The 25599-nt window shown below is 40.6% G+C and overlaps 1 protein-coding gene across 1 annotated transcript in view; it reads right to left on the minus strand.

Annotated features, from left to right (window-relative positions):
• Window positions 1-622: 622 nt before the first annotated feature.
• TM9SF2 (transmembrane 9 superfamily member 2) overlaps window positions 623-25599 on the minus strand; it is a 29319-nt gene continuing 4342 nt past the window's right edge. Inside the window, exons 2-17 of the mRNA XM_069970728.1 lie at window positions 22084-22151; window positions 20514-20607; window positions 19249-19376; window positions 16170-16299; window positions 15782-15906; window positions 15464-15575; window positions 14463-14542; window positions 13329-13437; window positions 12842-12974; window positions 11598-11717; window positions 10505-10562; window positions 10001-10160; window positions 7887-8038; window positions 5839-5950; window positions 4952-5123; window positions 623-1243 (exon numbers count right to left, since the gene is read on the minus strand). Of these exons, the coding sequence (XP_069826829.1) occupies window positions 1176-1243; window positions 4952-5123; window positions 5839-5950; window positions 7887-8038; window positions 10001-10160; window positions 10505-10562; window positions 11598-11717; window positions 12842-12974; window positions 13329-13437; window positions 14463-14542; window positions 15464-15575; window positions 15782-15906; window positions 16170-16299; window positions 19249-19376; window positions 20514-20607; window positions 22084-22151 (1821 nt within the window). The 3' untranslated portion in view covers window positions 623-1175. The remainder of the gene's footprint in view (window positions 1244-4951; window positions 5124-5838; window positions 5951-7886; window positions 8039-10000; window positions 10161-10504; window positions 10563-11597; window positions 11718-12841; window positions 12975-13328; window positions 13438-14462; window positions 14543-15463; window positions 15576-15781; window positions 15907-16169; window positions 16300-19248; window positions 19377-20513; window positions 20608-22083; window positions 22152-25599) is intronic.

The raw sequence follows: 25599 nt of genomic DNA on the forward strand, positions 1-25599 counted from the left end.
CAGGAAGCCAGCTGCCTTGACCAGTGGTAATATCCACTAGTTCAGGTACCCATAGAGAGGCAATATGCCAAGATGATACTGTGCACGACTCCAATTGGATCAGAATGAGGACTGCCCGCATTACCATCTCGGCATGTTTCATCTCCATAGATACCTGAACTTCTGGCCACAGCGGATTTTACCACTAATCACAGGGCCTTTCTGACAGGTAACACAGCAACACGCTGAAATGTTATACACATTAAACACCTCAAGACCTTGTTTATATGCAATTTCCTCAAGACTCCTAGGAAAAGTTCCATGCACATGGCAGAGTCACAACCACACATGTAAGGCAATGAAATTTCCCCCAAAGTGTCTACATCTTTGTATTAGAGAACCAAAAGATCTATGTTCTGCCATATGGTGCTCCCTGAGTAACTGGATTCTTCTCTGTAAGATTTCTAGGGGTGATTAACCCCCACTGTAATTTGCTATCGGCAGCAGTAAAAGTATAGTCACTCCAGTGGTTCAAATATACATTGGAAAGAATGACTGACTGTCGTTAAGCAAGACAAGACTAGACATTTGACCCTAAAGGGATGCATGGTCATCACAATAGATTTGCCACAAAGGGAAAATATTTCCATTTTTGAAGAGTTTATTAAGATTATAAATTTAAAAATCCAGAGACTTGGAGGCACATAGTTTTTAAGTCTTCAAATCACTAAAGGGAACATAAACATCAAAAGAAACCGACGTAAAGACATTTCACCCAGTATAAAAAATAATATTCAGCCAGAATTAAAAGGAATACGTTATAGAAAACAAATCTCACATCTTCTTGTCTTTTTTCTGTGTTCAAGAAAACCTCATCCCACCTGGAGTCTAAAAGCAAAATGGTATTTACAGACATATTTTATTAATAGTTTGTGTATTATTACATACAGCTCCTAGAAGTGTCATTCTCAGTCACAGCATAGTTCTATTTACACAAGCATAAACACTTAAGTTGCTTCTTCAGATGGAACATTGCAAAGCAAAGTTTCAGGAAAATAAAAACAAGATTCAGGTGGAAAACAAATGCTTCACTGGACTGTATTTCTGATTCTGCTTTCCCACAAATAGGCGACAATACTGTCTTCATGTCATTCTAAAAAATCACTTTTTCAGTACATTCTTCACTAAGGCGTTTTTCAGTCCACTTTAACAACGCTGTATATCTTTGTCACAAACCAGAAGCAGGCAAAGAAACCAATTGTTCCTAAAAGAAATATTAATTTGTGTTAAAACTCAGAAAAGCAACGTCCATCTTTTTCACTCATAAATAGGTACTGCAAAAAGTAAAGTCGTTATCCCTGGTATTTAACCCCTAAAGTTAGCTTAAAGGGGTTGTCCAGGAATTCATACGTAACCATGCTGCCAGGGCTATGGGGACATGTCAGTAATGTATACTGTCCCGTTCTCCCACTGCTGCTGGCTCCCGGGCTGCCCGCTCTGTACACCCGCCAGTGTTTTGAAAACATGCCATAGAGTCTATGCTGACCGGCCATGTTCTATGTGAACGGGACATCATATGATGTAATGAAAACAAAGTGCGTAAAGTAAGTGGTCCAGGATATGGCAGTGGTGAGGGAGCGGGACAGGAAAGTACTGATATGTCCCCAGCAGTATGGTTTAATATTAGATTTTTTCCTGGACAACCAATTTTCGTTTTTGCGTTTTCGTTTTTTTCCTCCTTGTGTTTAAAAGGCTATAGCAGTTGCATTTTTCCACCTAGAAACCCACATGAGCCCTTATTTTTTGCGTCACTAATATTACTTTGCAATGACAGGCTGAATTTTTGCATAAAGTACCCTGCGAAACCAGGAAAAATTCAGTGTGTGGTGAAATTGAACAAAAAAATGCATTTCTTTTATTTTTACGCCATTCGCCCTGGCGTAAAACTAACTTGTTATATATATGTTCCTTAAGTTGTTACGATTACAACGATGTATAACTTTTTATTGTATCTGATGGCCTTTTAAAAATTAAAATCATTGTTAACAAATATATGTTCCTTAAAAATCGCTCCATTCCCAGGCTTATAGCGCTTTTATCCTTTGGTCTATGGGGCTGTATGAGGTGTCATTTTATGCGCCATGATGTTTACTTTCTATCGTTACCTTGATTGCGCATATGCGACTTTTTGATCGCTTTTTATTACATTTTTTCTGGATTTGATGTGACCAAAAATGCGCAATTTTGCACTTTTGCACAATTACGCACGCAGCGATAGCAAACATGTTTATTTACTTACTTTTATTTATAACCTGGGAAAAGGGGGTGACAAACTTTTATTAGGGGAGGGGGCTTTTTATTGATATTTTTTTTTTTTTTTTTTTTACATTTATACTAGAAGCCCCCCTGCGGGACTTCTAGTATAAGTGCACTGAACTCTCATTGAGATCTTTGCTGTATACTTATACAGCAATTATCAATGAGATCGGCACTCGTTTGCTTTCAGCTGCTGCAGCCGAAAGCATCTGAGTGTCGAGCCAGGATCAGCGCCGTTTTGGCGACGACCCCGCCCGGAGCAGGATGTGTGGATTGCTCCTCCGGGACAACATCCCGGAGAAGCGATCCAACCCGCTAGACACCAGGGAAGTGCTGCATCCTATTACTGAATCAGCTGGCACGGCGATCAGACAGTGCCCGCTAATAGCCGCCGTCACGGGCTACACGCGGCACCCTGAATCGCTCTGAACAGCTCTTGCGGACGCATGACGTACCGGTACGTCATGCGTCCTTAAGAGGTTAAATTATTAGGAAGAGCAGATGTGCTGTTATGGTAGTTGGGGACTTTTAAGAATTTTAAGAAATAAAACTAAAAAACCCTTTAAAGTCTTGCATTATGGCAAAACATGCTGTATTAGTAATGTCCTGTACAATAAAATTAACAAGTTGTTTATCCCACATGGTCAATGCCGGAAAAAAATATAAGTGTTTTATTAAAGAGGTACTCCGGGCCAGGGGGTATTTTGGAGGATCGCCGGGGAGGGGATGGAAATTGAAGCCAAAATACCCCCCAGCCCGGAGTACCCCTTTAATGCAAAAGAAGATATTCAGATATTTAGTCATAATTTTTAATGACCCGCAAGTTACTTTATCGCTATATAAAGTAAACAAAACACACAGATGACTTAGAGTCCTAAACTATGTTCGAATTCTACATTACGTTGTATGTACCACAAATTGCTATCAAATAGGGTTATCTGGTACTCGCACCTTTAACATATTGCTGCCATTTAAGAAAACAAATATGCTTGCATCTGTGCGCTCCCCCAGTGTCTCCATGTGACCGCCAGTGTCCCCTGCTGTCACTTCAGAGACAAGCATGTCTCAGGAGTGACAGCCCACTCAGCCAATCACTGACTGAGACAGGACTGCACCGCCAGCGATAGCCCGATGCTGAACAGGAAGGTAAGCATAACGTGTATTATGTTTTCTTATATGCTACCACTATGTTTAAAATAAGTAAGTGCTGAATAACCCCTTTAAAGAGATTTTCCCACAAAAGGCACTAAATACATATCTGCAGGATAGGTAACAGACTGACTAGTGAGGGTCACACCACTGGGACTTCCACTTATCATTAGAACGGGGCTCCCAACGCACTCCTATTCAACACTACTGGCCTGATGAAGATAGCCGATTGCACACTTCCCAAAACACAAATGTAGCCAGTGTCCCTGCCCAATATAACCCGCAAACTTACTTTGAAAAATCTGTATGCTGTATGTAAATACAGGCCAACTAGTCATCTGGGCGTTGTCTGTGGGCCAAGTAGTCACTTTAGTAGGGCTGCCCAGTGCTGTAATCCCAACTGCTGGAATGCTGGCAAAATGGAAGGCCCGCCTCTGTAATGACATTGCTGATACAGCGCTGTCACAGCGCTGTCAATCACGCCAACAGGGGTGTGATTACAGCGCTGGTACACCAAGTGACTGACTACTTGGCCCATTTGGCCTGCATTTACACACAGCAAATGAAATTTTTGGTGACTTTTTTCTAGTGTCTTCTATCATTTTTCTATCTATATTATAAAATAATCCTAAAATCTTGCACTTTTCATTCTCACCAATAGGAATAAAACTAAGCTGAGACATCCTGTTGTGCCTGTGGTGATAGGAGGAGGCTGCTGTAAAGTGATCTGAACAGCATCGCAGCAACATGTGGCACCAGTGGCTGCTCCCTGTGAAATTACCCCTTTGAAGGTCAGAGTATGTTCAGTAATGTTTCACAGTCATCTAACGGGACAGAGTCTGTTTATTGTTGTCTATGTCCATAAGGGTTGCTGTAAAGCATGTCACTAAATGCTGTTAGAAATAGCTCAGGCAAAATGGCAGCCCCCATAATGTAGAAAAAGTGAAATTTAAAAAATAAAATAAAATATGACAGCCATAAAATAGAAACAGATTGGAATAAAAGAACAAGTTTTAGTATATGGCTGTAAATGTAACAGCAGCGTACATGACAACCACTGCTCCTTTTAACCAGAGAAACAAAAGACCCTCTATTCTCGTGGGGATTGGAATCCCAGTGGTTGAGCCTCCACTAACCAGCCAACTAAAAAATATATTTAAAACTTTTAGAAATATTGAAAAAAAAAAAAATCTATTGATACAGCTCAGACCTTGTCTGTGGCTTCTGTGTCTTTTAGAAAGACAAAGCTCTGCTTTACAGTAGATATAGTGGTCACAGTACCTTATAGGAACTGTATGGGGGGTGGAACTAACAAGACTCAGAAGGCCCTTTTACATCAAACGATATCGGTGTGTAAAAACACAGACAGCGAGAAGGGAACAAGGAGGAAGCGAGCGCTGACCTGACAGGTCGGCGCTCGCTTCCCATTCACAACGTGCCGTGTAATGCAGTCCAATGACTAATGCCAGAAATCAGTAGGCTCTGTATACACAAAATAAGAACTTACCAGTGAAAAGGAAGAAGATCAAAACCATAATCATAGTGTAGCCAAAATACAAGATGGTACTAGCTGTCCCCGTAATTTGCAATTTCGAGTAAAAGTAATGAATCGCGTATATGAGAAAATAAACTGCAGTAAAACCACTTGTGAGGAATGAACGCCACTGCCAATGGTAGTCCTAGAAAAAAAAAAATTGTGATTTCATCAGCATTTACAGCAAACCACCATCAATAAATCCACTAGCATCAGTTACCATCTGGGGAAAGCTTTCAAGCAACCATCTCAATTGCTATACTGTTATCCTATAGTTACTGTGTTTTTATTGCATCCATTGTGAAGCAGGCAAACTGCAAGTGTATGCTAGCATATCCAGCCTACACAAGAAAGTCACACATATATGAATAATAGCACAGTCGGAGAGTGGGGATAAAGGACGAAGAGAGTGGTGACCTCACAGGTTGGAACTCACTTCCTCCTCAATGTCGCACCATGTAATAGGGCCCTTAGTGATAAAAAAAAACCCCTTTTATTAGTTTTATTCAAGCATTTCTCAGAGTAGGAAGCCACCTACAATGAGTAGCTCTTGCTGTGGCAAACTTGGAGCCGCTGGTAGGTTCTACAGCTGGACCCATGCTGATCAGGGGACTGTACTAGCCTACGAAATGACCACCTTTACATGTAACTCGTGACAAACCCCAAAGCAGCACCTCACCTGTCCTCTGTTAGCTGGATCTGAGCTGCAATACCACTTACTAAGTGAATGGAGCACAGTTGTAATACCACACACAACCTGAGTGGTGCTATTTCTAAAGGAATGCAGCCATTTTTTCTAATCCTAGATATCCCCCACAACTATAATTTATCCAATGCTGATCTCAAATGTAAAAACCTACCTCGGCACACAGATGAAAATAGCACAGTAATATAGTTGCTTCGGAGCATGTAATAACTAAAATAATGAATACGAGAAACAGGAACCCAAACATGTAATACATCTGATGGGACCTAGAAGAAAACAAAATTGAGATAAATATAGCAAAATCATGAAAGCAAAACAAAAATCAACTACGTAAAAGAGTGTGTAAGATACAAGTCACTGGAATAGGTCTGCTGGAATAGGTAATATTACCATCTCTGATCATGCATAACATAATCATATCAGAGTTGCCACGCTGCCTATGCAGTGCTCCCTAAATGAGACATTACTAGGTTACGCTGCTTGTGTAGGTAAGGTCAGACGCACATTGGAACTAATTGTTAAATATTGCATCTGACCATACTACGCAGTCAGCTAAAAGACCTACTTTATTATCCAAACAGCTAAAACCTTCTTGAAGTTTCAAGCAATCTGTACCTGCCTCAATTTTTCCTAATAAAAAAAGATTTGGCAAAAAAGAAATTTCAATCTAACATGTTTTTATATTTATTTAATTTTTGGCTCTAGAGACTTCCAATACTCTATATCACTTTGAAGGGTATTTCTTACAAATCTGGTGTCAGAAAGTTATACAGATTTGTAATTTATTTGTATTTAAAAATCTCCAGTCTTCCAGTATTTATCAGCTTCTGTATGTCCTGCAGGAAGTGGTGTTTTCTTTCCAGTGTGACACAGTGCTCTCTGCAGCCACCTCTGTCTGTGACAGGAACTGTCCAGAACAGTAGCAAATACCCATAGAACCTCTCCTGCTCTGGACAGTTCCTGACAGGTGTGGCAGCAGAGAGCATTGTGTCAGACTGAAAAGAATACACCACTTCCTGCAGGACATACAGCAGATAATAAGTACTTAAAGACTGGAGATTTTTAAGTTGAAATAAATTACAGGTCTATACAACCTTCTGACACCAGTTGAAAAAAACAAAACTCGTTTTGCAGCTGTCTTTTTGGATGGCCTACATTTTGATGGCAAAAGGCAACAGCCTTTTGATAATTAGGGCTGCAAATAACATTTGTTATTTGTGACTGTAATTATGAAAAGACGGACATCTTTTGCTGCCAAAAGATTGTGAGCATTGCCAAAAAGAGTAAGGTTTTTTAAAAGGAAACATGTTATCTAATGAACTGCATTACAATGAAAGGTGGCCCCAGTAGATAAAGTATGACGCTCACTGCTCAGCCTCCCTCTCCCAATGAAAAAGCACACCCAGACACTTCCTCAATCCATGTTAAAGAGGACCTGTCACCTGACCCTCCAGTGGAGCCCTGGGATTAGTAGCATATTTTACAAAAATATATAGTCTGTAGTTACAAAGTAAAATTGTACTTTGTAATAAAGACCTCAAATAAGACCTCAAGTGTAAAAACAAAAACTGGCTGAGGAGGGAAGGGGTTAATAGCAATGCGATTCAAACTTTTAATACAAAAGTATCAGGCATGTTAAAATGTATCTACCCGATTCAACAACCCCCCAACCCCCACCACCACACACAGTTGGTTTGCCCTGTCAAAATTGCCAGGTTTGAACAGGATATGTCTAATGTGTATGAGCATTATAAGAAGTACAATTACTTTATACATCCTACTCATTATTCTAATAGGGATAATACTACATTTATAGCTGTGCCATGTCTGGACCTTAAAGTGTATGGGCAGTGTAGGAGAAGCTCCAGGCTTTTTAGAAGGATTATAAAAATTGGAACTCCGGTATCTGCCATCAACCTAAAGAGAAAATTACAGCATAAACCAATTTCACTGCAGGGGACTGGGAGTTAAATGACCTTGCAATGCTTAATTCATTGTTCGGATCTGATAGCTCTCACTTGCTCTCTATGTGGAATACATGTCTCCCATCCCAACTAGTTCACAGCCCTGTACAATCACCCAAGTGCACTCTTTGCAGTGATATCAGGATGAAATGGAAGTGTGCACATTGTAAGAGCAGAGAGGCCCTGCAATCATTGTGAGGATGGCTAAAGCAGTGTAAAATAAAGAAAATCAGCTCACCAAATACTATTAAGAATGAAGAAGAGTTGTATGAAGATGCATCCAAAGGGCAAAATTCCTCCCATAATGATACCAGGTAATGGCTTTGTGTAAAATGACTGCTCAGGAATCTGACGAGGGATCTGATTGGTGCGGACTGGGTGTTCAATGGCCTAAAATAAAGAGGAGAAAGCAAATGCATTATTACAAGGCCATTTAAATCTCCATTTTTCACTGCCATCCTATTTGCAAGCTTTTTTCTCTAGCGTTCATGCTGACTCTAATGGTGGCAAATAACTACTGTAGACATCAAATAGCAATCCCAAAATGAAAAGGGCCAGAAAAGCTGAATCCATCAAAGGCTGTAGTTAAAAAAAATCTCTGTGCTAAGGTGGCAGACCTTACTCACATGCTGGTTACAATCGATTGCATTAAAATTAACCATTGCTACAATTTGCTGAATAAGGGTTAAATCTGAATATGTAGCTGACACTGAATAGTCATAAGAGGAAGAGATGTTTAGTAAAGCACATTAACAACCAGAAATACATTAGATTGTTGCTATCTATTGCTTCCTTTGGACACTATAAAGATAATTCCAACACTTATCTATAGAAATAACTGTAAAGGAACACAAGCTTCAGTTTCTGATTACATGTGATACAATCTTTTGGTTCTGCGAGTGGAACAGGGACAATTTTGCAGTAATTTGTTCCTCAATCATGTAGACGGCACAATCAGAGGTATCCTGCTGTCAGCAAGGGCACAATATCTAATCCTTCCTGATTATGGAAAATAGATTCCCTGCTTTTGGATGCTGAGCATGTGCGGTGACTGGAGATCGCTAAAGCCTTGCCCTGCACAAAGCTTATCTGGCTTTATATTCAGAAACATCTGCAGCTGAGATTATGTTATATTTAGTGCATACACAATGCACCAAATTCTCACATATGATTAGTAAAATAACGGGCACTTTCAGACAGGTACATTTAAAGCAATATTAAACAATGCTAGCCCCTCCACCCCCCCCCCAAACCACAGGTATCATCGTTCTCCCGAGTAGAAGTCCTTCCCAATTGTCTTTTCCAAATTCTGGCTGGAATGAGGCCTGGCCCAGGGCGTCAATGACCTAGGCCTGTTGCGCTTCTTCTCCCCCTCCTCCTTCGTGTCACGCCTACTGGGCATATATAGTTGGCGTCATCATAGTACGCATCATCCTCATTACGCATGCACTTTAGCACTCAGATGACGTGTGCTATGATGACACCAACTACATGGAGGCGGGGGTGGGGGGGAGAGGGGGCGTTTGGCGTGACACTGATGAGGAAGGAGGAGAAGAAAGAAGTAACACCTCATTGAAATAAAATACATTTTTTTAACTAAACCAAGTCACCGGCTTGGAGAAGACCTGCAATTGGGGGGTGATAAGCAGCATAATTATCTCTTTAATGCTTACAGACGACCATATAAAAGTTACAGTTTATTTTGTGTTAGTCACCTGCCTGGAGCCACTGTGCTCCACTCTTTAAGCTGCTGGCTTGTTATCGCTGCTCCCAGGATGCCGGGAAAAGATGGATCCAAATTGTGGGAAACTTCTTCCAGTTTCCCAGGATTGGATCCAGTTTTTCCCTGACACCCAGGGTGGAGTGGCAGGGAGTGGAGCAGCGCTGACAAGCCAGGAGCTTGAAGAGTGGAGCGCAGATCAAACTAAGTGCTTTGTTTAGTTTAAATGAGTGGTTCTCCCATCTCTACTACTGAGTCTAAAACGTGTGATTTTTCTACATAGTGTTTGTCTGTTTTTCACCCAGCCAAATAGGGCTAATTTAACAAATTACTCATAAATTTGTGAATAGAATTTTCAGAATATTTGCAAAAAATTGCACAAGCATATTCAGGCCTGCACCTGTCTGTGCAACCTTTTAAAAAGTTGCAAAAGATAAACTTTGCGCAAAACCCGAATTAGGCCAAATTTTGGGTTAATACTCAAAACAGGCAGATTTAAAAAAGTTGCATTTAAAAAAAATATTCAAGTTGAATACTGGTTCTTAAATAGAACTTATTCACCTAAAAATAGGCACAAAGCCCTTGATAAATGTCCCACTTTGTGTGTGCCATTGAGGATGAATGATACTTACATTCTTTTTAAATCCAAAATAAGCCCCAATGAAAGTAAGAGGGACAGAAATGCAAAACCACAATGCCAGGATGGCTACAAGGGTGCCAAATGGGATAGCAGCAGATGATCCTTCTCCCCAGAGAATTAGGTTCATCAAAAAGAAATCGGCAAATACAATCCTAAAAGGTTAATAGAAACAGATTCCGTCAGATCATGCATAGTTTTTAGTAGTAATTTTCTTATCTCGCCATTTTGCTTTAACAGCTTGTTAGCAACAGAATTACACAAGTTACAGCAGCAGGGAATCACTGAAAGGACTACAAACATATGTTCAGTACCCATTAGAAAGTCTATAGCAGAAATGGTGCCAAGTGCTCCTCATCATTTATATGTGGAATTTACTCACTAGGCTAGGGCTAGGCATGTTCTTTAAATACAAAGAAAAGAATACAGACACTGTGCTGAAGACATCTGAAATAACTATACATCATCTCGATTACAATAGCGTTACAAAATACTTTACCCGGGGCAGAGAAATGAGGTCAGCAAGACATTTGTTTTCCATTTTTCGCCTCCAAATGCTAAATTGAGGAGACAGAGACATACGTGTTAGGAAAGCACTATGCATAATTTGTCTACTTACTATAAATACTGATTGTAGTATCAGGGGTTACTTTAAAAAGGCTTACTTCTGGAAATTAGGGATACAAATGCAAAGCCAAGTAAACTGTGTAGATTACCTTGTGAACTCTCTAAACACCATAAACAGAAATACTGCATAGGGTAGCTGTACACTTTTTTTTTTTTATCCCTATGGGTGACATATCCCACTATAATCCTATACAGGGGAACAGTTAATAGTCTTCCATCAGAGGTTTATTTTGAGTCTTCTGACGTATATACATCTAATGTAGATTCTGAAAAGGGCCTAAGAAGCCGCCAACTTTCCTGTCTGGACTCCTGCCCAGCATGCCTTGTGTTTGGTCATGGAATGCAAAAAAATTATGGCCTGTGCTGGCTGTGTTTTTACAGATGACACCCACCAACAGCAGCTGATATCAGAGCTGACTCCAATCTCCAGATGTCATGGTTAATAGTGATAGTTAATGGTGGCGTAGTTTCCAGGCAGTAAGACACTGGTTGTGGACATCTGTCGACAGACTGATTCCACCACCCTAATGGGGTTAAGGTAGCAGCTGGGAGCCTAGTGAAGACCACCAAGGCCTGCAATCTAACTATTTCTTGTAGGATGTCCTAATGGAGCAATCAAAATCACAAGACATTAGTTTTTATTTTCTGGGTGTTTATTTTACCTTCAATAAATATGGGGCAGCCATTTTGCTCACACCCTTGCTCTGGCCTCCAGAAGCCTGCCTCAATGTAAAGCCAGCTATTTCATAACTTCATAACAAAGTTCAGCAATGCAAACCCTTATTGCATACAGGGATACCTTTATTTATGGATGAAGTAAATATTAATATCTTAGCTGCACAGTACACATTCAAGGTTGAATGGTGCCAGTTCACATTAAAATCTATCCAATAGTAAAATGGCTGTTAATTTGCTTTCTTGCTGGATTTGGCAAGTACTTATAGTTGTTTAATTTGTCCACTCACATTTGTAGAATCGGGAAGCTACATAACCAGCTGGAGTACCCAGCAACACCCATAAGACAACGGCACATGTCATCAAAGCACCTCTGTTAGCAGGAGACAAAAATCCCAGGCATGCAAAAACTGAAAGACAGAAAAATATATTTTAAGTATTATGTCTCAGCAGGTTTAAAAAGATTGCAAGAAACAAATTTACCAAATTCAAGGACAACTCCGGCACTGATAAAAAAAAAAATAAAAACTGAACTGAAGCTCCAGTTGGTGTCTTCATTTTTTCTTGACTTCCTTGTTTGGGCTTTATCATGATGCACTTTGTCTTCTGTGATATCCAACTGACTCTGTAGAACTGTCAGATAGCTTACAGTTTGCTCAGCCAATCAGAGCAGAGCAACCCGAGTCATCTGAAAAAGGGAGGCTAGCCTAACAGGGCTTAAACCAGTTTCCCTCTTGATGATGTCATTGTCACAAAATGGCTTCCACAGAGCAGCCTGGGGTCAACAGTCATTAGGTAAGAATGAGTTTACCTCACTTCCTAGTGGGGGGCAGGGGGTGAGGGGGGAAAAGATAGGGAAGGGAGGCAGATAGGTGATTGAAGCATATTACAAAGTTATATAACTATGTAATGTGTTTTTAAATTAATGGGAAAAGCTGTTCACCAGAGTTTTCCTTTAAGCCGACAATTGTGCTAAGAGCCTCCATGAGGGTTGGATTTGCCATTATGGCATTTTGAATGAAAAAAAAATAGGAAAGTTGTTATCCAAAAGTACCAGAATGCAGAGGGACTCTATTACATTAAAATTCCATGCAAGCCCCTCAGGAAGAGCAGTGTTGAGCGCTAACTGGGCATTGCATGATTTCCATGTTCAGAGACACAAACTTCTTCTCCTGTTTTGGCCTTCTATTACACATAGGGTTATACTAGTGTGTACAATTACACCCACACCCAAACAGATTTCACCTAGACAAGATAAGTAACCAAAGAGATTACCCGAAACCGAAAACCAGGATATACACACCAATACTCAGGTGAAAGTAGAAAGTAACGCAAAACTTTACAGAGAGAACATATAAAAACCTAAAGTCCTACTGCTCTTCACACTGTAAGAGTCCAATGATGATCTACTTATAAGCATTTATCTTTTATGAGGAAATTTACCACAATGAAAAACATTTATGGAAGAACTGTATCAATTTTGTTCTTAAAATCTATGCTCTTATGTGCTTTTAATGTAATAATGCATACTTACATAAAGTGATAAATGTCATTATTAAGATCTGAGCGCCAGAGCCGAGGAAAACAGAAAGCAGCATGCCCTTTCTGGGTGGCCTGAAAATATCACCATGCACCAACTTCCAACCAAACTCTTCCTGAGCATCTTCCTGTACAAGAAATAGACAGAATTTGTAAAACACATTAAAACTACCACATACTATATAGTGTCTTCTGTAGGGTAGTGCATTTCATTGTATATGTATGGCAAGCAGGACAAACTATGGCACACAAAAAAAGCTGCTCTCCAGGTTAATCCCTGCCATCTCTCGTTCTCCTCTGTATATGTGCCATTTCCTGATAATTATATTTTTCTCACTGGTAGTTTAGTCATCTGTATGATATCATTGTGTAAACATTTTATTAAAGCCAACTTTTCTGGACTTTTAAAAGGTTTAGAAAAAGGAGCACCATATTTAGTACAGTCATTTCCTACCTAAGGGCTCAGATTTGCAGATACTTACTGTAGAATCTATCTGGTTGTATCTTGCAATATCTTTGTGCAGTGTTCGCAGCATAATCATAGCAACCATACCGGACAAGAAGAGAACGATTACTAAAGAATTCATAATGCTAAAAAAAGAAAAATGAAACATGTTACCAAGAAATTGATCAATACATCATAATATGCAACCTTTGCACCAGAAAGGAAAAAAAAAAGTGTGCTACATTTTCTCCGACTGAGCTCTTATGAGCAAGGCCCCTTAGTCCTTGCATTACTCCAATTTTCTTAGACTGTAAACTCTTGTGAGCAAGATCCTGACTTCTCTTTCATCACACCTATTTCCTCCTATATTGTAGGCAAGACCCTTTGTCTCTACATGCAGAATATGTTGGCGCTATATATCAGCAAAGGCTAACACTTAGATCAGGCTGCGTATCCTGGGGAAGATATTCCACCAGTTGATTATTTTAATCCCCTACACAACCAATGCTGTATGCCAATACTTGCTACAGAGCTATGAGGCAGAGTTTCATAGCGGGTGAGGACAGCCGGTCTTCCCCATTAATTACAGGCAGCAGCGACCGCGCTGCAGCCTGTTGTTAACCCCTTAAACAGCGTTTAAGTCTAAGGGCCATATTACACAGCCCGTTCACTAATATAAACAAGCGCCAACTTGCCAGATGGGCACTCATTTAGAGTCCATTACATGGTTAGATAAATGTGCAGCAAGGCCTGCACTGACATTGTTAGCGATGTCCGTGCATCCCTTCCTGTGTGTGTGTGTGTACTTTTCTCGCTGGTCTCTGCTTTCAGAGCCGGTCTCTAAAAGTGACAGGCCACTCAGCTAATTGCTGGCTGAGACGGGCCAGCGCCATGGCCAGTGATTGGCTGAGCAGCCTGCCACTTCAAAACACCTCGGCTGCGAGTGGGCAGAAGCAAAAAGAATAGGGAGCATGGACAGTCATCAGCACATACACAGTCAACAGCAGCGCATCGTTATAACACATAGCGATGCAGGGTTGATGATTTTTAGGAATGACCAAAAGACACGTTCAACCAATGATCATTGTTATCAGCTGTTTTGACAGAGATGTCTCGATAATCAAATCTTAAATTTTTCACGTGCATGCAACACATACACAAAAGTACTTACCTAAACCACTGAATGTGTGTATGTGGCATGGATTCTAAGATGTAGTCCCACCTGGACGCCCACCTGATGTCCTTTTGCTCCTGAACAGTAGCAAAGTAAAAAAAAAAAAAAGTTCACACACAGCATAGTCAAATTTAAAAGACACAATCGTAAACAATTCTACTTAGAATAGAAAATCCAAGCCATTACTTCTATGAATTGTATCTGGGACGGCCTAAAGTAAAATATTCTAAAAGTACAGGCGGGGGCTATAAAAGACAAATCATATTTTCTTGCCCCCATTCCCCGCCACTGTCAGAATGCACAAAATCCCTACAAATATTACCTGCTTTCTTTCACATGTCAACCCTACGTTTTCACATGAGACCCTACGTCTCAGTGGGCATTTCTAGCAGGGGTCACAGAAGAAGCAGGGAGCAGCAGGGATTGGTTATCATCATCCCAATTTAAATCCATGTTTGCAACAAGTTTTTATTGATCAAATAAAAAATGACCCCTTCACCCCCTTTCATTTTACTGACCGCCCCTTTGTGGTTTTCCTAATGCACGCATTGTGATTTTAGTCCTAGGAAAAAAAATGCTGGACAGCAGAAGGGCTGACAAACAAATAAAGTAAGGCAGCACTTACATTATTTGTCCCCAACCAATGGGCATTGGTGTTTAGTAGTACATTCAAATACTTATAGGATTCCATACTGTGGTGCCTATATTTGGCAAGTTCTGTTTAAATAAGGGATGGGGAGCCTTCGGCCCTCCAACTGTTGCAAAGCTACAATTGCTATCTTGCCTGGACAGCCAAAGCGTCCAGGCATGATGGGAAATGTAGTTTTGCAACAGCTGGAGGGCTGAAGGTTCCCCATCCCTGGTTTAAACTAATAAAAGGGTTTGGGAAACTGGACTGGAGCACAGAAATAAAGTAAAAATGTGTCTGTCATGTGCTATCCATGGAAGTTCTACAGCAATCATGTTCATAAGACCATCCATGTGCCCAATATACTGACCTGAAATGAAACAGAATACGTATATCGGATTTTAATTTCTCCAGGAAATGTATTCTTTATTTCCATTGGAGGCCCAGAACAATCAGGCTTGTCAGCATGTGTATGCTTAAAGCTGTAGAACGTGGAAAAGAGGAGGTAATGAATACATAGACAGAAATAATAGTAATAAAAAGAAACAGAAAACAGACAATTAGTGAGCAGCAAAATGGTAGACAATTGTGTAGCTCTTTTTTCCTAGTGCTTTAACCAAAGGGAGCTGTGCTATGGCAACAGGCAGCTCCCCCATCTACTTTATATAAGAACCAGCACTTAGCTTACCTTCTGGGTTCCATTTTTGCAGCTACTAATCTTGATCCTTGACCTTCATTCTCTACAACATGGTAGTAGATAGTTATGTCCACATGATTGAAGATATAGAATGTATCCCTCTCGTGAAATTCTGACTGTGAATAAAATTGTATTTTTATTGCAAACAACGTATAAGAATAAAAAAAGGAAAAGTATTACCATGCACATGATTTACTATTTAACCAATAGTTTAGTACAATGATGCAAACTTGCAAAATGTTTAGCCTACACAGGTCTCAGTTGGACATCGCCGCCCCATCAGAGACTGCCAGGCAGCTATGAGGTACTGGGGTTAGCTTACTCTCCATCAGGGAGGTGATTGGTACCCTTTAAGGACAACTGTATTGGTAATACTTACATTTATCACACATGCATCCTTGGGATGCCCATCCTCTGTTATGTAGCAGCCAATAGGGAATCCAGGATTGCAAAATTTCTTTTTCTCTTCTACCTCATAACACCATGTTACTGGCATGTTGTCAACAATCCTGAAATAAAATGCATAATCAATGAACAGACCAACATCTGTCACAAAACAAAAAACACACAAACAACTTTATGGGGGGGGAGGATTTGCTTTTTTTTTTTTTTTTTTTTTTTTTTTTTAAATCTATATCTGCATGCCCTGACCCACTTACAGCTTACCAATTCCTGGTCTTTATCACATGAAGTGCCTGCTCAGCCACAGTGGTGATCTTCTCAGCCAGTGGTAGGCTTAGCAGACACTAGCTTGTGCTGAGCAGCAGGGACTAGGCACTGTTGGAACAGCAGTCATGGAGGATCAGAATAGGCAGGTATCAATTCGTTTTAGGCCATCCTACTTACTTTTTAATATTTATTATCTGAAAAACTCTTCAAAAATCTCCATAACACAGGCTTTTACTCTAAATCCCAATGTAATCACAGAAGTTGGACAACCATGACCATGGCGGTACATTGCTGGCCACAACTAAACGCTACGGGGCTGCTTGTATTGCTTAAAATAGTTCTCACACACTGGCCAGACTGCTTAAAAAAAAAAGAAAAAAGATATTTTGCAGAAAAATTTTCTATTTTTATACACTGCCTTAATAAAGTTAAATTATTTTATAACAACTTCATTAAAATAAATATACATACTATTATACGTTAAGTGGCAGCATGAGCCTCTGGTCTGCCACCAACGTTCATACTCTAAAGTGGGGTCTAGGGCAACCCTACCGTTCGATCAAGTACTATCGTCAACACATAGCTACTGACACAGAGGGTCCCCACTGTGTACTGGATATTCTTACAGAGGCTGCCATGCACATAACGCTACTGACAACCAGCCTCCCTTAATGTTCTGTATATTCATACGCATAAGAATAAACAGTACATGGGGGCAGTGGGCATTGTATGTAACGTGCCTTGTTGGCGGCAGCCAGGGCTTGGGCTGTCCTGCAGTTCCCAACATAAGCGTTAATGGCAGCAGAGAGGCCCGCATTGCCCCTTACTGCTGCCATTCAATGTATAATAATATAAGAATACAAAGTATAAGTATATGAATACACACTATACAAATATAAATATTGTTACATATTTGAAAAAAAAGTTATATTTGAAAGTACATTTATTTGAAATACATTTATTAAAGCAATGTAAAAATAAAATAAAAAATTCTTACTCTACGGAATCATCGTTAATATACTGGAGGAAGCAGCTGTTGGCTATACTGTTACATTCAACCATTCAAATGAAATTTGTGACATCTTAAAAGGAGAAGTTCCACTAAATTTAAAAATAGGAGAAAGGTGGGGGGCAGGAAAATAATAAACAACCTGAACTCACCCATCTCCTCCCGGGTCCTGCTGACTGCTGCCGAAGTCATTTTCAGCTGGAAACCAGGTACGTCACGTACCTGGCTCTTCCAGCTGCAATGTCACAGCCCGGCTGATCGATTGCCTGCTCAGCCAGTAAGTGACTGGGGCGGTATCACCAGCAACTGTCAATGGGACCTTGGAGCGGCGCTACAGGGCACGAAGATAGACAAATTTAGTTTATTTATAATTTATTTTCCTGCACCCCTCTGGCTTCCTGACTTTGTTTTTTTTTTAATTCAGTGGATCTTCTGCTTTAAAGGAAATCAGTTCGCAACAAAACCATGCGGCCTCATCAGGTCATTACTACCTTAACCTCAACTTAGGATATATTACGTGACGATGTCCAAATGGCATTTTTTCATACCTTGACTTAATGACGCTCTCCTATAGATAGGACCACATTGATATGCGATTTTTATTTTTGCATTCTTTGTATACAAAACTTAGATATTCGTTACCAATACAATCCCCTGCGTGGGGCCTTCATTTCTGATCCACTGCTTTTGATCCAGTTGTGTATATAATAAAATGTATGAAACTAAAACAAAAACACTGTTCTAGACAGAGGACACCTCCAGCTGAGGTGATTTTTGGCAGAATGCAGGGAGGGGGGAGTGGAGTGGGGGGGAAGTGAGAGAATGTTACTTTTTTCATCCTCCCCCTCCCTGGCACTTTGTCAAAAATCACCCCAGCCCGGAGTTCTCCCTTAAAACAGTACTCTCATGTGCAGTAACTCTTAAAACTAGTTACAGGTTGCATCAGGTCTGTCACCTGAGACCCATTGCGCTGTAAAGATAGCTGAGGTGATTGCAAAGTAGTGCACTTAACTCCTTGGCCAGCAGGACTTCCAACTTGTTCACTACATAGATTATAATAAGGCAAAACAAGTCGGAAATTGATTGAGAGACAGTGAGGGGTACTAGCTGCCACACACTCCCATGGCTGTATCTCGGGATTACTGTGGGTCTCAATGATGAGTGCCACTCTAAAACAGGTTATACTTTTTTTTTTTTTTTAATTCATCTTTATTATTTTTATAAATAAAATTCAAAAAATTTTAAATCATAGGGGAAATGTGTCAGTAACTTTTATACCTTAAAAGGAATCCATCGTTAGTAAATCACATTCCGAAATGCTGACTCTGAACGATATATGTGAGGACAAGGAAACACACAGAACCTTTCATATATCCACCAGTACTTCCTGAATGTACAAAAATGCTTTTATTCTATAGTACAAAGAGTCAAATAGGCTGAAAAGCCACAAGCTGGAATGCTTCATCTCTCCCCTCCCCACTTGATTGACACCTGGAAGCAGAGTCCAAAGCAGGCTCAGGTATGGGAGGGGAGAGTATGGAGGTGTTACAGCTTTCTGCACTTCAGGAGCTTGGGAAAACCTCTGACTCTTCATACTGTAGAACAAAAGCATCTTTCTACATTCTGGTCGCACAGACGGATATATAAAAAGTACCATGTATGTGTCTCCTTAACCTAACCGCTACCTAACAGTCTCAGCAGTTTGGAACATGAGTTATAGCTAACAAGTTCCCTTTAAACTCAGTAGAAGAAATCAGAAACCTTGACAGAACATACTAACCAGTGGTGCTGATAGTTTAGAAGCATGCTCTTCTTTAAGAATTCCAATTTCTGCTTGCTCGTAGCATCTGTAGTAGTGTAAGTTTTTGTACACACTTCCTCACATTTTTTGTCTTCCTTAAATTTAAACTGCAAAGAAACAAAATAGTTTGAGTTTATATTACACCCTTAAAAGGGTTATACCAGTCTCAATAAGTTATATTAAAGTGATCAGTAACTCAGGACAGAGGTGAAATGTCCCCTGGGACAAAGAAAGCGAAACACATGTACATTGCCAGCTCTTTGTTCATTCTCTGTGGGGCTTCCAAACATTGCCAAGCACTGTGCTCAGCAATCAAAATATGTTTTGCTGTTCTATGTGATCGCTCCTATAATGCTTTGAAATACACTAAGGGGACAATGCAGATCCTTGTGGCACTGTAAAACAACAAGTTCCAGTAAACACAGAATATCAGACACTATCTGGTTAGTGAATTAAGAAGTTGAGATCTGTAGCACAAATGGCTGAAGGTCCCATACACCTTATACTTTTGTCATCCATACCCACCGTAAGCCATCAGTATATGGTGTATGGGGTTCCCCCGACCGACCACTGACAAATGTCGGTGGACATAAGAATCAGACATAATAAGAAAAATTACTGCCCTACTCCTTTGTTCTGGGAGAGATAATCCACAGTCAGAGCTCTCTGGCTGCGGCTTAACCATCCCCATAGAAAAAAACAGTCTGTGGAAGGGAGAGATAACTGATAGCTGTCCATTATATAAGGTGCATAGGGAGACCTTTAAAGGAAACCTGTCACCAAGATAATGCTATTTAATCTATTTCAATACATCATGTTATAGAGCAGAAAGAATTGAGCAGATTGATATATCTTTGTGGTAAAAGATTCAGTTTAACAGGTTGATTGAAAGACCTGCTCATTCGATGTTAGGGAGTCCAGTGGAAAGTGTCACTCAATAGACTCTTTTGCATAGAAACAAATTACAATTTATACTGAATCTTTTCTCAAAGATATATGTCGATTAGCCCAGCTTTTTCTGCTCTATAGCCTAATGCCAATAGCTAGGCAGCATACCATGGTATGGTAAAAGTATTAAAGGAAACCTAAGAACTAGTGTTTTGATATAATAAAATTTTATATTTAAAAGGAACTGTATATAAAAAAAAAAAAAATAATAAAACTAATATTAATATATATATTACACATACATACATACATACATATACACACACACACACACAAACATACATACATACACCAACCTTGTACGGAGATGGTTCAATTCTTTCACCAAACAACACTTGGCCCAGATTTTCAGATGGCCTTTTTTCTTTTTCTACTTGACAAAAATCGAACCTTAAAAGAAGGAAAAAAGGAAAAAAAAACTTTAGGTGCAATGAGAAGATTTACTGATTTGGCACAAGCACTGCTCCAAAAAACCATGGTATGCCACAACAAACAGGTTGCCTGCCTTAAAAAATGTCCCCATTTAAGACAGGAATCCCTGACAACAAGCACATCACAGGGTGTCCTTCTGCTTATATGGTGCCCCCCAGTCTTTATCTCTGGTGAAGTACCACCACAAATTATATAAAGCTTTATTAGGGTAAGTTCACATGTAACGAGTTTTCAGCAGATCTAATGCTGTGAGTTTTGCTGCGATACTTGCCATCATTATAGTCTATGATCCTCCATTCTGCAGTGTAGTGAAAGTCATATTTAACTAATTAGCTGGCATAAAAAAAATAATAAACAGCAACTGCTTACCTGCGCACACGCTCCCTTGTAATATTCCTGCTTCAGTCTCTGATTCCCTGCTCACTGACAGCCTGCCCGGCCGATCAGTGGCTGCAGTGGGACAGCTCAGCGATTTGCAGGGCCACAGACTACAACCGAACCTCGCAACGTAAAAATCCACTGTGAACTCACCCTAAGGGTCTGTTCACACGTACAGACTCGCTGCGTATTTATCGCTGTGAGTTTCTTGCACATAAATCCACAGCGATACCGATTGTTATCAAGTCAATGCATGTGTATTCTCGCTGCGTGTTTGGTGCGATTTTTACATGAGAGTTTTGATTTTCACAGGCAAGTTCAACACCACAAAAAACGCAGCTACTTTCACGCGAGTTTTACGCAGCGAGTCAGGGTCTGTTCACACGTACAGACTCACTGCGTAAAACTTGCACAGAACTCGCATCAAACTCGCATGAAAGTAGCTGTGTTTTTTGTGGTGTTGAACTTGCCTATGAAAATCAAAACTCGCATGTAAAAATCGCACCAAACACACAGCGAGAATACACATACATTGACTTGATAGCAATCAGTATCGCTGTGGATTTAATGTGCAAGAAACTCACAGCGATAAATACGCAGCGAGTCTGTACGTGTGAACAGACCCTAAGGCTGTGTTCATGCAATGGTTGTTTGCTTATATTTTTAACTGCATTTTGATCATAGGTACAAAAACTAAAGTGTTTATGACAAAGCTCCACAGTTTTTAAATGCAATTAGCGATAGCGAAGGATTTCCAGGTGCAAAAATAGGCTTCACCTGTAAATTAAGGACAGTCAATAACCGCATTAAGCATTGCGATTCTCCTTGAAAAACATACATACATACACACACACACACACACACACACGACCTTCAGAACACAAAACCTTACCCCAAAGAAAAGATTTACAAAAAAAAAAAAAAATAAATAATGAACATGCACAGAACAAAAAAAATCAACATATCAATCAACTTAACGTGTAAACATGAGGAGCCCTATGACTTCTTTTTAAACAATAACCACAAAGTCTACAATAATAATACTGATAAACTTACGCAGCATATTCATAAGGTAGCACAGATTCTACAGAGTCAAGTCGGTTCACAAACAGCTCGATATCAGACTGCAAGAAATAAGACGCTGATATTAGAACAAAATAATACAAGAACATTGGATTGAAAAAACAGACAATGATTTGGACTAAACTTTACAGCAAGTCTATTTAGAAATGAGCTCAAAGCGGACACTAATAAAACTAACAGCTGAAAAGCAATGTCTTCATTGGTTTCTTACAATTATTGTTCAAATTTTCGTGATTATGATCGCATTTGAGCCATAATCGGCTCGTGCAAACACAGTGAACGATTAAACGATGAGCGAGAAATCGTTCCTTTTGATCTTTTAACATGTTCTCAAATCGTCGTTTGCTAAAAATTAACAGATCTTTCACAGATTCACCCTGTGTGAGAGATAAGCTTAAGCAAACTTAAAACGATTGCAATAATGATTTTTTAAACGATTTTTCACTTAGTCTAAACGCTGATCGTTAAAAAAAACAAATCTTTGCTTCAAATTTGTTAAATGATCGATTGGGCGAATTATCGCCCTGTGTAAACCTAGCATTAGAAAAGCTACATATTAAAGTGGAACAGTCAGCAGCCTTTTACCCTATATCAGGAGATATAGCTCTTATTTTACTCCATCGCTGAGATATAAGCCTCAGATGTTTTATGCCGCTATGCCAGCATGTAAATGCTCACTATTTAGACTGACATTTGGGACAATGCTTGGCTTCTGCAGCCCAAGGAAACACCCCGTGGGCTTCATCTCAGCATGACTGCCTGCCTGCCTCTGCCTATTGCACGCCCGAGGATTATAACTTAATTTTCTTCTGTATAAAGCCGCCACTGCAGCCGATACATGCCGCGAGCTGCACAGCAGGGTCATACAGTGATGCAGGGAACCAAATGAGCCCAGTTGGGCTGACTGGTTCCCTTTAAAGGGGAACTCCAGGTAGAGGTTAAAAAAAATGAAATTTCTGCAGAAGCATAAAGCATTACTTACCTGTCTATTCCAGTTTGGAAACTACCAAAAATCCATTTGTTTGGGTTTTTATGTTCTGTTTTGTGTTACTGTCCTTCCTGGTTGATCAGTTCCCAGAATGCAATGCTTTCTCAGCTGACCAACACAGCCCCCGCCCATCACAATCAGTAAAACTAGTGCTGCACCTGCTTCTGGCCATTCAGAGATGGTTGATCACTCAGGGGATTGGGGGATCCAGCCAAGCTTCCTGTGACATCACACCCTGCTCCCTGTCTGCATCATCAGCCTGATCTCAGAAAATACACACAATGTGAGACTGAGGCATGGAAGATTTGTCTCCTAAGGGGGATAGCAGTAGGAGCAGGAGACAATGTAAATTGGCACAGAGGCCATTTTTTTTTCACTTCTTGGATTTCTATCAGCTACCAGTGTGGCAGAACTGTACAGATACAGTAATACATTATATAGACACATCTATATAACTTTTAATAGAAAACAAGTTTTTCTTATACGGAGTTCCCATTTAAGCATATCTGTCATGGTTCAGGGTTCAAAACTTCCGTCTGCAGATGAAGCTGGAAGTTTGGATTGCCATGGAAGTGTCCTAATGGGTGTGTTTACACACACAGATTTATCTGACAGATTTTTTAAGCCAAAGCCAGGAAGAGATTTGAAAAAGGGAGAAATCCTAAATTTTCCTTTATGACCTGATCTCTGTTTATAGGATGTTTCTGGCTTTGGCTTCAAGAATCTGTCAAATAAATCTGTGTAAAGGCAACCTAAGCATCCGTTAGTTCCTTGCATGAGGAGCCCTATAAGGAAAAGGGCTCGATGTGCATAAAACGCAGACGCTTAGCATATTTCCAGCGCAACCCCAACTGCTGTCAGCAGCTACACCCACAGTTCAAAGTCAACTGGGTAAGCCAAAGGGTAGCTTCACACACAACGTATCGCAGCAGATTTGATCTAAATAACTGAACACAACATCAAATCTGCACCATCAAATCTGCTGCAGATCTGCCACGGATCCTGTACATGTGAATGCACCCTAAGGGTGCCTTCACACGTAACGGATCCTCAGCGGAGTATGAACACATATGTGAGTATGTGTGAGTATGTGAGTTAACCCTGCCACCGAGAGCATACATTACCTGCTCGGCGCCACGGCCCCATGTGAGGCTCCGGGCTCCGGTCCCGCTCAGGCAATCAGTGCACGGCATTTCCCCCTGGTAGCCAGAATCCTGTTCCACACAGACGAGGGGTAAATACCAAGAAACAGCTGTCTGTGGATGGATGCCTAGCCTTGGTACCTTTTCATGTCTCAGTACTCGCCACAGAGTTAGACTTTGACGCAAAAGGAACCACCCTGGTATTTCCCTATTTATGTTCCAATTCTCGCAGCCGAGTGGGACTAAAGGGGCTGTGTATCAGGGTGGTTTGGTGATCTCCCCACTCGGAGTCACCCCCTTGGCAACAGGCTTTCCTTCTCTGGAGGAATATTCGGCAATTCTGTGTTTTGAGACTCGCAACTGAGGCTCCACAGACCCTTTTTTGCATATTTAAATTTATAGTGGGCAATGTATCAGTGGAGACTCTTGAGTTAGTACACTCCACTGTTTGTTTTTTGTCGCTGATCTCCTTGAGCTCAGTGATTGCTGTGCATTGTTAGTGTCACTCAGATCTCGCTTATTCTCCTGCTTCCAATAAATCTATTTAGAGAACTGACATTATTTGTGGCATAGTATACCCCACCCTACTGTAATGAGAATCAGTGTTCGTCAATTCACCTTTTAATATTATGGCTCCGAGATTGTGCAGCATCTATTCCTGCCATAGAACAGGATTTGCAGGCCGCTTAACCACAAAGGTTATGACCGGAACGCACGTCACTCCTGTCATACACCTGATGAGTAGGCCATTTCCATAGACTTTATCTTTCATGTTGCATCATAACTTATCTTTGCTAGGCCTTCTAAGTATACTACCATCTTATCATGATAGCACCTTGTATAGCACCAACTGATTCCACAGCACTTTACACAGTGTGTCACTTTTTGTCCCTGTCCCCCTTAGGGCTCACAATCTAAGCTGACCTAACTGCATGTTTTTGGGTGTGGGAGGAAACCAGAGTACCCGGAGGAAACGCATGCAAAACACACAGAGAACATACAAACTCTTGCCAGATGTTACCCTTGGTGGGATTTGAACCCAGGATCCCAGTCTCTGTGCTGTAGTATAAGTGTACTCACAGGGCTTACTGACAGCACCTGCCTGTGTACCTCAGAGCTAAAATCTGACAACTCTCCCCCAGGCTGTGGTGCCCTGCTCTGTGGTGAGGCTGTCCATGAGATGGCCAACATAGAGAAGCATGTGACCATGCCCCACCCCCAGTGTGCACCATAGGCATATACTGGCTCAGTGGTGGACACTGGAGAAGGGTCATGGTCACATGCACCTCCATGCCAGCCATCTTATGGACAGACTCGCCACAGAGCATGGTACCACAGCCTTGAGGAGGGGAGTCTGTT

Source organism: Dendropsophus ebraccatus, chromosome 5 (genome assembly GCF_027789765.1).
Source record: "Dendropsophus ebraccatus isolate aDenEbr1 chromosome 5, aDenEbr1.pat, whole genome shotgun sequence".
Lineage (NCBI taxonomy): Eukaryota > Metazoa > Chordata > Amphibia > Anura > Hylidae > Dendropsophus > Dendropsophus ebraccatus.